This window comes from Hyposmocoma kahamanoa, unplaced genomic scaffold (genome assembly GCF_003589595.1).
Source record: "Hyposmocoma kahamanoa isolate Upper Pololo Valley unplaced genomic scaffold, ASM358959v1 79678, whole genome shotgun sequence".
NCBI lineage: Eukaryota > Metazoa > Arthropoda > Insecta > Lepidoptera > Cosmopterigidae > Hyposmocoma > Hyposmocoma kahamanoa.
In genome coordinates, this window is record NW_020654035.1 from 1 (window position 1) to 14210 (window position 14210).

At 35.1% G+C, this 14210-nt stretch overlaps 1 protein-coding gene across 1 annotated transcript; it reads right to left on the reverse strand.

Moving 5' to 3' along the window:
* Nucleotides 1–430: 430 nt before the first annotated feature.
* On the reverse strand, nucleotides 431–8536 carry LOC113233720 (the record flags this gene model as incomplete). Its single annotated transcript, XM_026468899.1, has 5 exons — nucleotides 8387–8536; nucleotides 6983–7153; nucleotides 3249–3386; nucleotides 1674–1865; nucleotides 431–564 (listed from the first exon to the last, which is right to left on the reverse strand). Coding segments are annotated over exons 1-5 (785 nt in total), but the record flags the coding sequence as incomplete, so codon positions are not given.
* Between the last annotated feature and the right edge of the window lie 5674 nt (nucleotides 8537–14210).

The window sequence follows — 14210 nt, forward strand, 5'->3', positions numbered from 1 at the left end:
TTATAAAATTTCATATTATTTACTTAATTTGTTTCATGTAACTCGTGTTAATTTTATGACTTTCATGTAACTAAAACACGTTGTGACGTATGGATACTTTCAATGAACACTACGCCAACTTAATTTCAACTTAGATTTAAAATTTACAACGCTAAAAATAAACAAAGCTGTTTACAAAAATCAGCGGAATAATCAAAAAATAAAGTTGGCATAGCGTTCATTGGAGGTATGATCACATACAATAAAGTGGCTTTATTGTATGTGATCGTACTGGATGCGGACAGCACAGGTCCGGGAGAGTTGGCGTGCCCAAAAGGGGAGGATTATAGTCCAGCAGTGGATGTGATTGACGAATTAAACATCGAAAGATCGTGTTTATAACATTAAATAAACTGTTATGAATTCTACTAAACATGATTCTGAAACTTACTGTGGAACACATTTGAGTTTCTTATGAGTCCTTATTTCTCTGAAACCGTGTTGGAACTTTTCTCTATCGTACACTGGTTTTGAGATGCTGTGAGGTATACGCCATTCTTCAATTTTCGGCTTTGGTCTTCTAATCTTTAACGTAATAATTATGTGTAAGTTTTTTTTTATAATTTCACAGTATCTATATCTAATAAGAATGGTTGTAGTTGTTTCATATAAGTATTTAAAATTTTTTTGATGAGGTACTTTGGTATTTCTTTTACAGTTTATTAACTGGGTGATGTTCTGCATATGTATTATGTTGACTCATAGGGTCGTATTCCAGAACTCTACACAATACTTAAGTCAGGACATGAGTATTGCAGTGAGCACTGAAAATCATACTCAAGTCCTTGCCATTAGGGTCGTATTCCCAGTGCTTCAAATCATACTCAAGTCTGCTCAAATCCTGACTTGAGCGTTGAGTAGTGTTCTGGAATACGACCCACAGAATGGTAGTTCCGGGATATTGAAAATTAACAATTTTAAATTTTAGATTGGCATCTAAGGCAACGACAAGATTGTTAAAGGTAAGGTTCGAGTCTTCTCAGATCGAATATTTTTTTTTGTGTTTGATCTTTGTATTAATTAAACTCTTTAAGTATATTGATTGTCTGGATGTTTTACTTCATGAATTATTTTTTGTGAAATTACTTCATCAGTTTGTTGTAATTATTAGTACAAAGATCGAACACTTAGAAAAAAATCCTTCGATCCGGTTGGATTCGAACCAACGTCTTCTAGCAAACCGTGACAGACACTATTCCAACTAAGCCACGGAACGAACCAGTGGACCTAACGAATCTTATCATTACTTTATTATATTGTAATATAAATTCAAATAAATAATAATTATACAAAAAAAAAGATTTGCAATGATGTAAATCTTACTATAGGACAATAACAATAATAACGCTCACGCTCAACATAGCCCCGCACTAGGGAAACCCTGTGTTGCGGGTGCCATGGACACACACATAGACAACCACAAATTACACCCAAACTCACGAGAGAAATAAATGTAGGCCATACAAATATTTCTCCCGGCCCGGGAATCGAACCTGGGACCTCTGCGTGGCAGTCCGGCATGGTAATCGTTCGACCACGGAGGCAGATTATGAGACAATTAAGATAAAGTACAACGGTAGTAAATTCCAAAATTGGTTTTACAAAACTAACTTTACAAAATGCGTGAGACCTACCCTGGGAACATCAGCGTAAGTATAATAAGTGACCACGTCATTAGTCACCGAAGGTCTAGCGAGCTGATCGGCTGTGTAGGGACGGTGATGAAGCCGACTCGTAGTTAAGTAAGGGTCCAGTAACTTTTCAAATCCTTCGTGTGTTGTGTCTATGGGTTCTAGCTCCTTATGGAAACGTGGCTCTATCGCAGGCTGTAAAAGGTAAATAATCAAAACAGTTTCACTGAATATACCTATGGTTATAAAGCATTTTTTTTTCTATCGTTATACCAAGTGACAGGACGAAAAAGTCATTCGCCTGGTGGTAAGCGACACGCCCGTCCATAACTGTTGCAGAGCCACTCAGAGCTTCCAATCACAAAGATCTGTGAGATACTGCCACTGCGCCCCTAACCCTGACACATAAGTAGATTTGCTCGATGTTCGAGTGACGTCAAAATCACCATCTTCAGGGCATTTTGTACGTTCTTCTATACTAGTAGTCTGTGGATGAAAGATAAGTTAAAACAGTACAACGTGCTACGTGTCCAGTACAATAATGCATTTAGGGTGCTTTTGGGGCTGCCTCGCTTCTGCAGGGCATCGGGGATGTTTGCTGAAGCGCGCGTAGATTGCTTCCATGCAATCATGCGCAAGCGGTGCACAATTTTGTTTTAATTATGTTATTATTTATTTTAATTTTGTACTCAATTTTATTTTTGAGTTTAACTGTATTAAATCTTTGTAATGTATGATCCACGTTGGTCGAAATAAATGATTTATTATTTATTATTATTATAAGTAGACAATTCCCATGCGCCTGTAATTTCACACGCACCCTTACCCTCTAAAACCGGAACCTAGTAATTCTCACATTAAATCTTGGCGGCAGAAATAGATAAGGTAAGCAGTACTTCCCTGGATGAACTCTTTCACAAAAAGCGCTACTGCTACAAAAAGGAAAAATGAGAGCTGTTAGAAGAGAAAGGTTTTTTTGCAAAAGATTTCGCACACGTAAATACTGCTACCATATCTATTTCTGCCGCCAAGCAGTAACGTGAGCGTTACTGAGTTCCGGTTTGGAAGAGTATAAGGTTGCTGGTGAAACTACAGGCACATGGGACTGATCAACATTACGTCACAGGGAATCGGGCGCAGTGGTTGTGCTCCTCAGATCTCTGCTATTTAAAGCTCTGAGTGGCATTGAAATTGTTATGGGCAGGTGTATTGTTTAATCACCTTGCTCGTTCCGTCATTGATAATCATAAAAAGAATTTCCTCTGAATAATAAAATAGCATATATAGGTCAACAAAATGCGTAAGGGAAGAAAGAATCCACATTGCTTTATAGGATAATTGTTCAAATTTATAGGAAATGAAACTATTTTTCCGGATTTGGTCACGGTTGACCATGACATGGTCATGGGACCTGTAAAGGGCCCGACACGTCGGTTTGTTTGAAAAAACAAATATACGCGATTTAAATCCGGAAAAATAGTTTCATTTCCTATGTGTAACAATCGCGAAAACCTAAGAACTCGATATGTTCAAATTTAGTTCTCATCGGTCTCAGTTATAAAGTTAATAACAACTTACTGGATCATGAGGCAAGCTTGCTGGATGTTTGTACTGATCCTTATCTGTGACCAATCTTGCTGGTGTGGTTGGTACAGTGTAGGCACTTTTCATTTCAGTGGTTCCATGAGCTGTACATTGTGGAGGTCTGTCTGCAAGCTAATTCATTGTTGTTTTTATCCGAGAACATTAAAGTCAGAGGGTAAGTAATGTGTTTAACTCTGATGTTTGTTATGCGATACTTAAAACACTTTTTACACTCAGATGTAATAAAAAGTGTGAAAATGGCATATTTTGACTAGGATTACTTTTTTATTTAAATTTATTTAATTTCATAGCTCACTGGATAAGACGCAACAAATGTGTAAGTCCAGACGTGTAAAGTATAAGGGTTAGTGCAAACTGGCGGATAGCGGGGGAGAGCATCGAAGCGAATCTTACGCTCGCGCATCTTATGACATCCTTTACGATACCGAAAGCGCCCCGCAGGCAGACTGCGGCTCAAAACCACCTCCCGCTTCGGTATCCTCTAGTATGCTCTTCAAAGCCGTAGAGAGAAATGCGCTGCGATTATCCGAGGTCAGTCTCCGAGTATTGAAATTTATACATTGTAATAGCATAAAAGGGACAATGATTAATTTAACATCCTTTGCTTTACCGTTCCGGTTTGCGTTGACTTTTAGGGAGTCACCACATTAAACAACGCGGAATCGGCTTGAGCCGGTCAGAATAAGCTTTATGTGTGCTTTTCATGTGTGTCTAGTGGCGTCGTCTGTCCTTGACAAAATCTTTTTCTTATAGGTGGGTGATAAATAAAGTCACGATGAAAAAATTGCAGTGATCAGCGATCAAATAATATCACCGTGACGTTTTACGAAGGAACGAGACGTTCCAAAATCACATAGGTCACATGACGACATACGCATACGTCGTACTTTTCAAACAAAATAATATCGCGATCAGAGACTGGCGAACTACGCCGCAATGTAGTCAGCTTTTGTTTTTAAATTCTAATTATGAACCAAGAAATAAATAGACCAGTGTAAATACTGTGTAAATACAAAAAATTAAGATAATTGTACAAAATCGATCCAAAATAATAAACACGCCGCATGGTCTTATGAACGAATCGCATTATTTGTAACAAGCCTGTAAAATTATGAAGGTTATTGAGAATCAATTTTTCAAATGGAATTAAATGTTACATCAAAGTTTGTAACTAAGCAAATAACGACTAATGCCAAAACCGTATATCGAGATGTAACAGGCGTGACAAAATGAAATGTAACTCTTTTCCTCATATCTACATTTTCTCTCTTATTGCATGGATATAAGTTTTTTCTGAGCGGCCCAAGCAGATTCCCCAAGTGTGATAACTCCTTTAGTCTGTAAGTTCCTACAAAATCGTCCGTGAATAATTCAATATTATGAATCATAATATTGGGCACATACAGTGAACGTATCAAAGTAAACATATTAAGGAAACTATGGGTATTTGAATTATGCATTCCCTATTATGTTATAACAAATTCAGAATAGCAAATGCTGCAATGTATGTAAAGTAATTAAAAGTAGCTGTGTGCTGCTCAAAATAAGGTGGCATTACAAAAGGACATGAATCGTATCAGTCATGCTTAAAACGATCCTATTGAAATTGACGTTAGGTTTGCATTTACATGTGTTATTCTTTGCATACCTATCGTACCGAAATCGTAACGATAAATCCGCGGGTAATAGGTTCCAAATACGAACACGTACCAATAGACCTGAAAAGTATTACAAACGAAGAGAGGTTTGATAACCGAGTAAAACTCCTTTTATTGGATAATTAATTAATTGTACAGTGTAGAGGAAGTGTGCCTTTGGAAATATGATTCTTTATACGTAATCACAGTAACTTTTTTACCAAAATATCCAATGTACACTCCGTTAACGTAAGGAACAAGGACCATTATGTCGTCCCTGTAATAAAAAGTACGATCTTTGACCACAGCACTTACGTGACGGCAATCAGAATTTATAGCAGAAACTAATAAACACTTAAACGGTAATCAATTCAAAATGGCTAAATGACAACTAAGTGAATTTTATAAAGTGACATCAAATATTTGACAAATGTGCGTTATGTTTAATTTATACATAGGGCGCACTATAAGTTTGCCACTTACATAAACAATATTTAAGTAATTAATTAATTTGTAGAATACAGTTTGTTTCATCTGACTGTCACTTGTTTTTACATTGTGGCGTCATTTTAGAAATTGGTTGTCTACATCACCATGGATTTAACTCGTGAAAATTTTCGTAGTATGATTTTCTACGATTTTAAGTGTAATTTAACAGCTCAGCGGAGCTTCACTCGGCTTCAAATGCTTTTGGCGATGATGCACCAAACAAGACGACTATTTATAGCTGATTTGCGTAATTCAAACGCGGTCGTGTGAATCTCAGTGATTAATTTCGTGATGGTCGCCAGTCCACTGCTGTGAGCAACAAAAACATCGATGCTGTGTGCCGTATGATCAAAACAGACAGGCATGTGACATACCATGAGATTCGGACATCTTTAGGCATAGGCACGAGTCAAATACAGTTAATACTACACAAACATTTGGATGTGAAAAAGCTCTCGGTGGATCCCACACAATTTGACTGAGGCTCAAAAAACGGATCGCTTCACTTGTTGCAATGCCATGCTTACCAGATTCAGCAAAGGGGCGTCAAATTTGGTGTGAGATATAGTAATAAGTGACGAAACATGGATTTATAGTTACAACCCCAAAACAAAGCAGCAATCGAGCGTTTGGGTCTTTCGAGATGAGCCGAAACCAACCAAAGTAGCGCGCGTGCAAAGTGCCTCTTAGCGGATGATTGCTTCTTTTTATTATAAAACTGGACACGTGGCTACTGTTGCTTTGGAGAATCGTTGTACCGTGAATAGTGATTGGTACACGACAATTTGTTTGACGGAAGTTATTGACAAACTCCGTAAAAATAACCGTAAACGCCGTATCATCTTGCACCACGATAATGCCAGTTCTCACACGGCCAGACAGACAAATGAATTTTTGAAGGTGAACAACGTTGCCCTTATGAGCTATCCCGCGTACAGTCCCGACCTGGCACCTTGTGACTTTTATTTCTTTCCAAAAACTACGAACCAGTTACGCGGTCAACGATTTTCATCAACTGAAGAAGCTGTCGAAGAGTATGAAGAATATGTTTCAGAGATTGTCACGGAGGAGTGGCATAAATGTTTTCAAAGTTGTGCATTAACGCTAACGGAGAATATTTTGAGAAACATTAAATTAATTTCTGACCATTTATAATATTTTTTTCTTATTCATTCTGAAAATTTATAGTGCGCCACACGCAGTATACTTTATAGAATTTTAATGACTGTAATTTAAGACATTGATTGAACGCTCGACATAATAATATGTAACACCTTAACCTACCAGTTCATACAATAAATGTTTCTGATTTCTAGAATTTCTTTCGAAGAAATTGTAATTTTCACTCAGTCAATTCTTTTTTAGTTATACTAACTACTTCATTTCATATTTATTATTATCGTTTCCATTAGTAACGATTGTATCATCCTGTCACTTTATATTTTAAATTGTAATATTGTGTCATTGATAATATGAAATAAATAATTCTATTCTATTCATACCGTTATACATACTTTTATATATAAAATTGGCTACATGAAAATGCAAAACAGACGTCGTCTTAGATTAAACCATACTTACCTTTCTCAATGGTGGATAAATATAGTGGTTTTCGGTGCAAGAATTATGCTTGTTGTGTCTCTTCGTCTCCGATTGTTTGTAACCGAAGTCCAATGTAGTTTGGGATCGTGATAAATCTTTGGTTACATTGTAATCCCGGAAATATTCCTTTATTGCGGTAAGCGGGTCTTTCTGTTTGGTATTACAAATATCAAATAATAAATAAATTAATTAATTTAAAAAATACAAAGACTTTTCTTGAACACACAATATTTAAAATAAAATAATCTTTTAAATCTATGTCGAAGAAAAGTTGAACGTCTAAGCAAGTTGCTGGTATTTAGGTTTCACCAGGCAAGTATTCGCCGCTGGACACTCCGCAGCATGTAGAAATGGGTATCTTTACAATTAAATATTACATAAATACGAGGGTAAATCTCATTACGCCTGGCCTAGTCCATTGGTGAAGCGGCATAATATGTATATTAAACAAAAATATGACACCAAAAATTTTTTCAAGTTTGTATTTCCTACTTCTGCATATGATAAATTCTCCAAAATTCAGGGTGTTGTTCTCTTTAGTAACACAAAACTCGTTACTAATAGCGAAATCTATACACATAATGACTGCAGAATGTATGAAATATCTGTGAAGGTCTGTGTACACTTTTTTTTATTAATTGTTAAGTTTAAAGTGAAATATAAAAATATAACCAAATTATAACATACCTAAAAATAATCCATCAAAATAAATAAAATAAGGCCCCTAATAAATATTTAATTAACTAATGGGGTCAGTGGATACGGGACGGGAATCCAAGCCTGCTTGCACGGCCTCACTCGTCTAGGAGGATGGGTCAAGCGATCCTTCCTTTCTTTAGCGCAATACTTCTGGCGAAAACCAAGGCGGCCGAGAGGCATCGTAGTGGTGAATCTTCGAGATCCCACATTACCTGGTCTAGAGGTTAAGCCGAGGGGGTTTTAGTGGGTATGACGTGGGGGACACACTGTGGGGTTAGTACTACATAATCCTTGAGCCTTCCGGACTGGAGGGGATGCATAAAGCATTTCCCCTTTTTTTATAACATCAAATGACGGGACATTCAAGTCGTGGGCCTGATGGTAAGCTACACGCCTGTCCATAACAGTTACAGTGCCACTAAGAGCTTTGAATTGGAAAGATCGGAAGGTCACTACCACTGCGCCTGTCACCCTGAGACATAAGTTGACAAGTCCCATGTGCCTGTAATTTCCCCCTCGTAAACAAAAAAAAGGTCAGAAGTACCAAAATAGACGAGAATATACGAAGAGACTGAATGGAGGCAAAGGTTGATTGTGACCGTAGCAAGTTGAGGTTCATGGTCTCTGCCTATCGCAGTGAGAGTAAACAGCACGTATGTTTAAATTATGGTAAATATTACTTACCAAGCTTTTTAATATTTCAGGAGGTCTTTTCCACCCATGTCCTATGGTCTCACTAGAACAACCGGTATCAGGGAACTTTCTGACTGGGTACTCTAAATTCAAGGGATCCCAATTTATTGTTGAGTATTTCTTAGGATATTGTGCCTGCATTTTATTATTACTAATTATGTTCAGTAATCTAATCTTACTGACAAATTAATGGTTGTTTATTAGCGGCTTGATTTTGTTTGGTAACTAAGCAATCGCGTATTCCAATATAAGTTTGTTACCTTGGTAATGGATTGTGTGCCTTATTCTAACGTTACCACAACTGAGGATACAAAATTGGACTAGAGAGGTGAAAAATCATCATTTAGTCGGTTTTAGTGTAATAAAAAACAGAGTAGGTAGACTATATCAGTCAATCAATGAACTGCATAAGCTTTGTACATCAATATGTATAAAGCTTATGGAATGAATGCTAATGCTAGCTTAAATGCAATCATTTTCCATAAAATGAATCGAAGGTTTATTTTTAAGCTACATTATATTTATTATATTTTACTAATTGTTGAAAATTTAAATACCATTGTCCGTATCTAATGGTGTTATTACAATTTAATTAATTTTAAGAAAAATTTTACAAGCTTGATTTGGTTAAATGTCTGCTCTATCGTAATAGGTACTATGTTCCATTCAAATCAAAGAACGACTGGCAACTATTAGTTGTTTATTTTCTATTATAGCTTTTTGATGCGACGTCTGTCCGGATTTGCGACTATTTTTTTAGTACGTTTTGAGTAGTTGGTAATAAATGGTCTTGATGAGTATTGATGGTTCATATAAGTAATTATTTGTTTGATGAATTTCCACAGGCTGTCCCAATTCTTTTTCTAACAGTGCAGAACACGTCCGGGCGGTGGTCATAATTTTTATTATCTTATTATTAATATCATATATCTTCACTGTAAGTGTGTAGAGGTTAATTTTGTTTGAGACGTGTCACGAGATACTCACGGGGGACGAATGCTTCAGAGAGAATCTGAATTCGTAATCATGTAGTTGCCATAAATACATCAGTCATTAATACTTACAGATACGGTTCGGAATTAATCGTGGTTTCCGATTTTTCCCGATGTGTAATGGCATTAGTATAGATTTTAAAGGGTTATAATGTTACATATTCCGAACCAGCGAACTATTTCAATTTGGTAACGCGTACGTCTGAAGCGGTATAATCCAAATTGATTCAACGGGCGGTGTTTTAAGATGTATTTCTGAATTTACTATGCCTATTAATATGGCTATCGCAAATGTCTATAGGTGAATGTAACCACTTTCAATCAGATCAACTGTTGACTCTTTGCCGGTTCAAAGACTTCGACCAAGATGAAAGGGTAGACATAAATATAAAAACAAAATGTAAATTTGGTAAAAATTCGTTTACTTCTTCACAAGTGACTGAAAATGTTATAAAAACACAATAATATTATATAGGTACGCGTCATATAACTAACGTTAAAATACAAGACTGCAATAAATACGATAAGGGATGTCACCCAATATATTCAGATTATAGGTCTGCCTTATAATACGGGAAATAAAGCCTAGAATACATTTTAATAAAAAAAATGGCAGTGTTTGTGTAGCAAGAGTTGTCTCTATTCTTACAGAGAAAAAAATGTACATTTTTCTTCTTTCAAAAAAAATCAGATAGCTGTATTCAAATGTCTATGATTACAGTGGTTGTAGTATGATTGGACTACATTATGTAATTGTTTCCATTACCGATACTAAAGTCGAGATTTTCCGTTACGAGCACGCTCGAATCGAGTTCGCTCGGATGATTACTCGGACGCTACTCGTATCTTGTAAACACGTAGTCCGATTGCACTCGGTCGTCAACTTAACCGAGTGGACTTATACAGAGATTTATAAAACGAACTTTCAACTAACAAATGCTTAAATTTAGGCAAAGTTCGTTTTGTATGTACAAAAAACTTCTTTAGCTCGCTATCTTTGCTTCGTTTTATAAACTTCAGCCTAAGACGGTGTTCTATTTTTAAAGGACGACTTGGATAAAATCGGCATCAAATGAAAAATCAGCTCTCATCTTGAAAGCTGACGCGTTGGGTGCAAGATAGAAACGTACAAGAAGATAAATGATACTCAAACGCTATTGAACTCGTAACGTGTCAACTGCATTCCAAGTGCAATCCTATACGACTTAGCTTGTATGAGTGCATTCGGTTCGAACTCGCTTGTAACGATAAATCCCGGCTTTTAGTAAAGGCTTTTCACATCTTACAACTACGTTAGTATATTTATTATAAGTTGATTCTGACGATGATAAATTGCTAGATATTACAAAAATATTGTTCACAGTAATAAAGGCAAACTTATTTTATCTGAATCCGTTTTGTTTGATGAATAAATTCTAATTCTAATGGTAAACGTACCGAATTGATCATTACAAAACGAACGCATATTTAATTATTTATTATAGAATACTATCTATAAAAAATTGTTTATTGAATTCCTTTTACGACATGAATGCGTTCGAATTACAATTTATCCATCTGGTTGAGTTCGGTTTAAATACATTTTTACTTACGATTAATATTATAAATAAATTATATTACGCAACGCCTCTACGAATATACAAAATCAATACAAATTCTTACATTACTAATACGAATAACATCACAGTTCATAAACAAGTTAGTTTTTAGAGTTAAAATACCGATACTTCAAAAGTAAAAGTCAGTAACAAGAACTAGAAATGTTTTTAGAGAAATAATACTAAACTTCTTTTTATATTATAGAAAAGAATTTTGGTTTTCTTTTTGATCATTTTAAAATTTTAGGAACATTTACGATTGTTGTGCCTGATTTTAAAATTAGATGCCTTTTAAAGGAAGTTTTTACGTCTTGTTTCGTTCAGAATAAGTCCATTTACAGACTAAGAAAACTCATAAAAAAGTAGTAAATCATTTTTACAACACATCACACGCTATAATAATTAAAAATTTATAAACTCACACACAAATGTACAAAAATTCGGACTTAAAAACGCCGAAAGGATCAGTCAGATTACATATTTTAATGCTAATGGGTAAAAAAGCTACATTATGACACCATTAGTTAAAAAAGAAGCGGGTTTTTAAAATACTGTATTAGCATGTACTTACGAATAATAATCTAGTAGGATAGAATAAGGGCGCCTTCAAATTGGACGCTTATAGAGCCCTGTAGTGGCGCCACAGTGGCGCTACCGCAGCGCCACTACGAATTTTCATATATTATAATATTTAGAAGCGCATTTGCATCGCCACTGTCGTGACACTCGCATGCCACTTTTGCAATCGCAATTAGTGAACTAAAAATTACTGAAGTGCTACAGACACGCGGCTGGCGAGTCACTGCAGTGCAACAAGCATTTAATTTGAAGGCGCCACATAGGCCGCATATGCACTACCTTTAAATAATACTCAGATCGGTATTTTGATATTTCGCGTGACCATGACACATAAACGATCAAAACAATTTCTCAATAAGTATCTATAATACTTAGAAAATGTTTCTACTATTCTATTAAATGTTTTTGAAATATTAAATACAATTTTAGTATTTGCAAAAATATCTATTTTAAATTTAGAATATTTTCAAACATAATTTTCCTTAAGACTTGGTTTTTGTGTGGATTACATAAACTTCAAAGTGTCGCCTTACTGTTAAAATTTACAGAAGAGGAGAAAACCTCCTAAAAAGTTATGCTGCATGAAACGTGAGGTTTTGAAATTTCTCAATAGATGTCTTTATAATCACTGGGGATATGTGAGCCTTTAACATTTAGTGCTTTGAATTTATCAGCTCTTTTATGCTGAAAAAATTGAATTTGATATAGGTTTTAATAGTAGGGTGACGCAACGAAGTAATAAATATGTATATAGTAGATTATATCTCCCTCTGACTTTCCGGAATTATTGTAAGTAATTGTATTGTATTGTATTTTGATCCATATTTTTGATGTGAAACGAGCAATTACATTATTACGGTAGTGTCTATAAGAAAAGTTTTGTAATTCTAAGTTAAAATATTACAATTAAAATTATTAAAAATAATTTCGAGATTCCAGAGGGAGGTATTATGCACTCTATGTGTATTGCTTGAGCTTTAGGTAAATGTACTCTAACTATTCTGATATCTAATAAACATAAGTTTCAGAAATTAAAATATTGATAAAAAAATTCATAGAAAATTTATCAAAAAATTCCAATTTTTTTTGTGTTGGCGCCTAAGTTGAATAACACGATAGCACGATCCATTTCGAATCTGAGAGGAGTGCACACATGACCTAATTATAGAAATCCATTTGGTAATATCGTAGAAAATATCACTCGATTTATTATACTTTAAGATGATAAAAATAGGGAATTTTCAATGTTCAATATCTTTCTAATGACTTACAGATACTGAGCATGTTTTATGACAACCTAGTTTAAGGCAATCGCCGTTTGAAATAATCAAATTATTAAATATGAGATTTCGTATTTACGCCAATTTGTTGTTGCAAAGTGAGTTTGTTTTCAACATTGAACAGGTACTGATCAAGTGTCTATAAAAATTATAACCCACTAAGCTTATTGAAATCAGAGTAATGTAAATAGTGCTTTAGTTTTGGCTTTCAAGTTGCAAAGTTGATACTTTAGTAATGTGTTGCTCCACCCTAACTTTTGCTAATCGCAATATCGAAGGGAAGACAAAGTTTTCATTCTACTTTCGAAACACTTCCTTCGTTTTGTTTTTTAAGGGTAAGATAGCAAAGCTTGTTGTGGCCATGCGATTTTGGCATCTATTCTCTTGTAAGCCAGTATGAAGTTCTGTCCGCTTTTCTCTGACATTACATCTTGGGGGCAATCGTTCTCGTTCAACATGGTCTCTGCAACAAAAAAATAATAAGTGTAATAATAATAATCTTTCTTTGTTTATTGTCTCTTATCAAGGTTCTTACATAAATAAACTTACAAATAGCTTTTTTTTAATTAAAATAGAAAATTTGAATTTTTATTAAAAAAAGAAAAATTTTGGTAAGAGACTGGAGCCCATACTAGGTGTTAACCTGTGTGGCAGATCTCCAGGCCCCCCCCACCTCCGGATACAATACAATACTTCTACTGTAACTGCTAATTTAACAAGATAAAACTTCCATTTTATATAACAGACAATATTTGCAAAAGAAAGAAACAAAATAAAATTAAAAGCAAAGTTAAAATTCATCTGTGTCTGTGTCGGTGGCGGTGTGGTGCGCGTGCGTGTGTGTGTTTGTGTGTGAAAGAGAGTGTGTGTTGTTTTTTGAATATGTGCGTGTGTTTGAGCATGCATTTTCTAAGTGTGTAGACAAGGACACTAAACTGACTCAAAGCTTGCATCGGGGGAGAAGTGGGAAAAACAGTTTTGCTAGATCAAATAGTTTAGGTATTTACTATTAAATAACAGTCTTATAAAAAATATACGATACACATAAGGATATTGTCTATAGAATGTGCTAATTTGTTACACGATAGGATGTACATTACTCAGTCATATAACATCCTGAAAACAGGCTGAAATAAAAGTCTAAAACGAATTAAGAACTTAAGAACAAAATATGTAACTTTGCCATCTTTGCACATAATTTCTATATGGAGATATTTCTCTTTAAGTACTACAGAGAACCTGCTAAATTTTGATTTATAACTGAAGTCCTATAATTATTAAATTATCCCAAAATTTGAAAATTGCCCAGCGGTTTAACGACACGCGCCACCCGTTGCCCCGTCAGTCGCCAGTAGGCTCATATTAT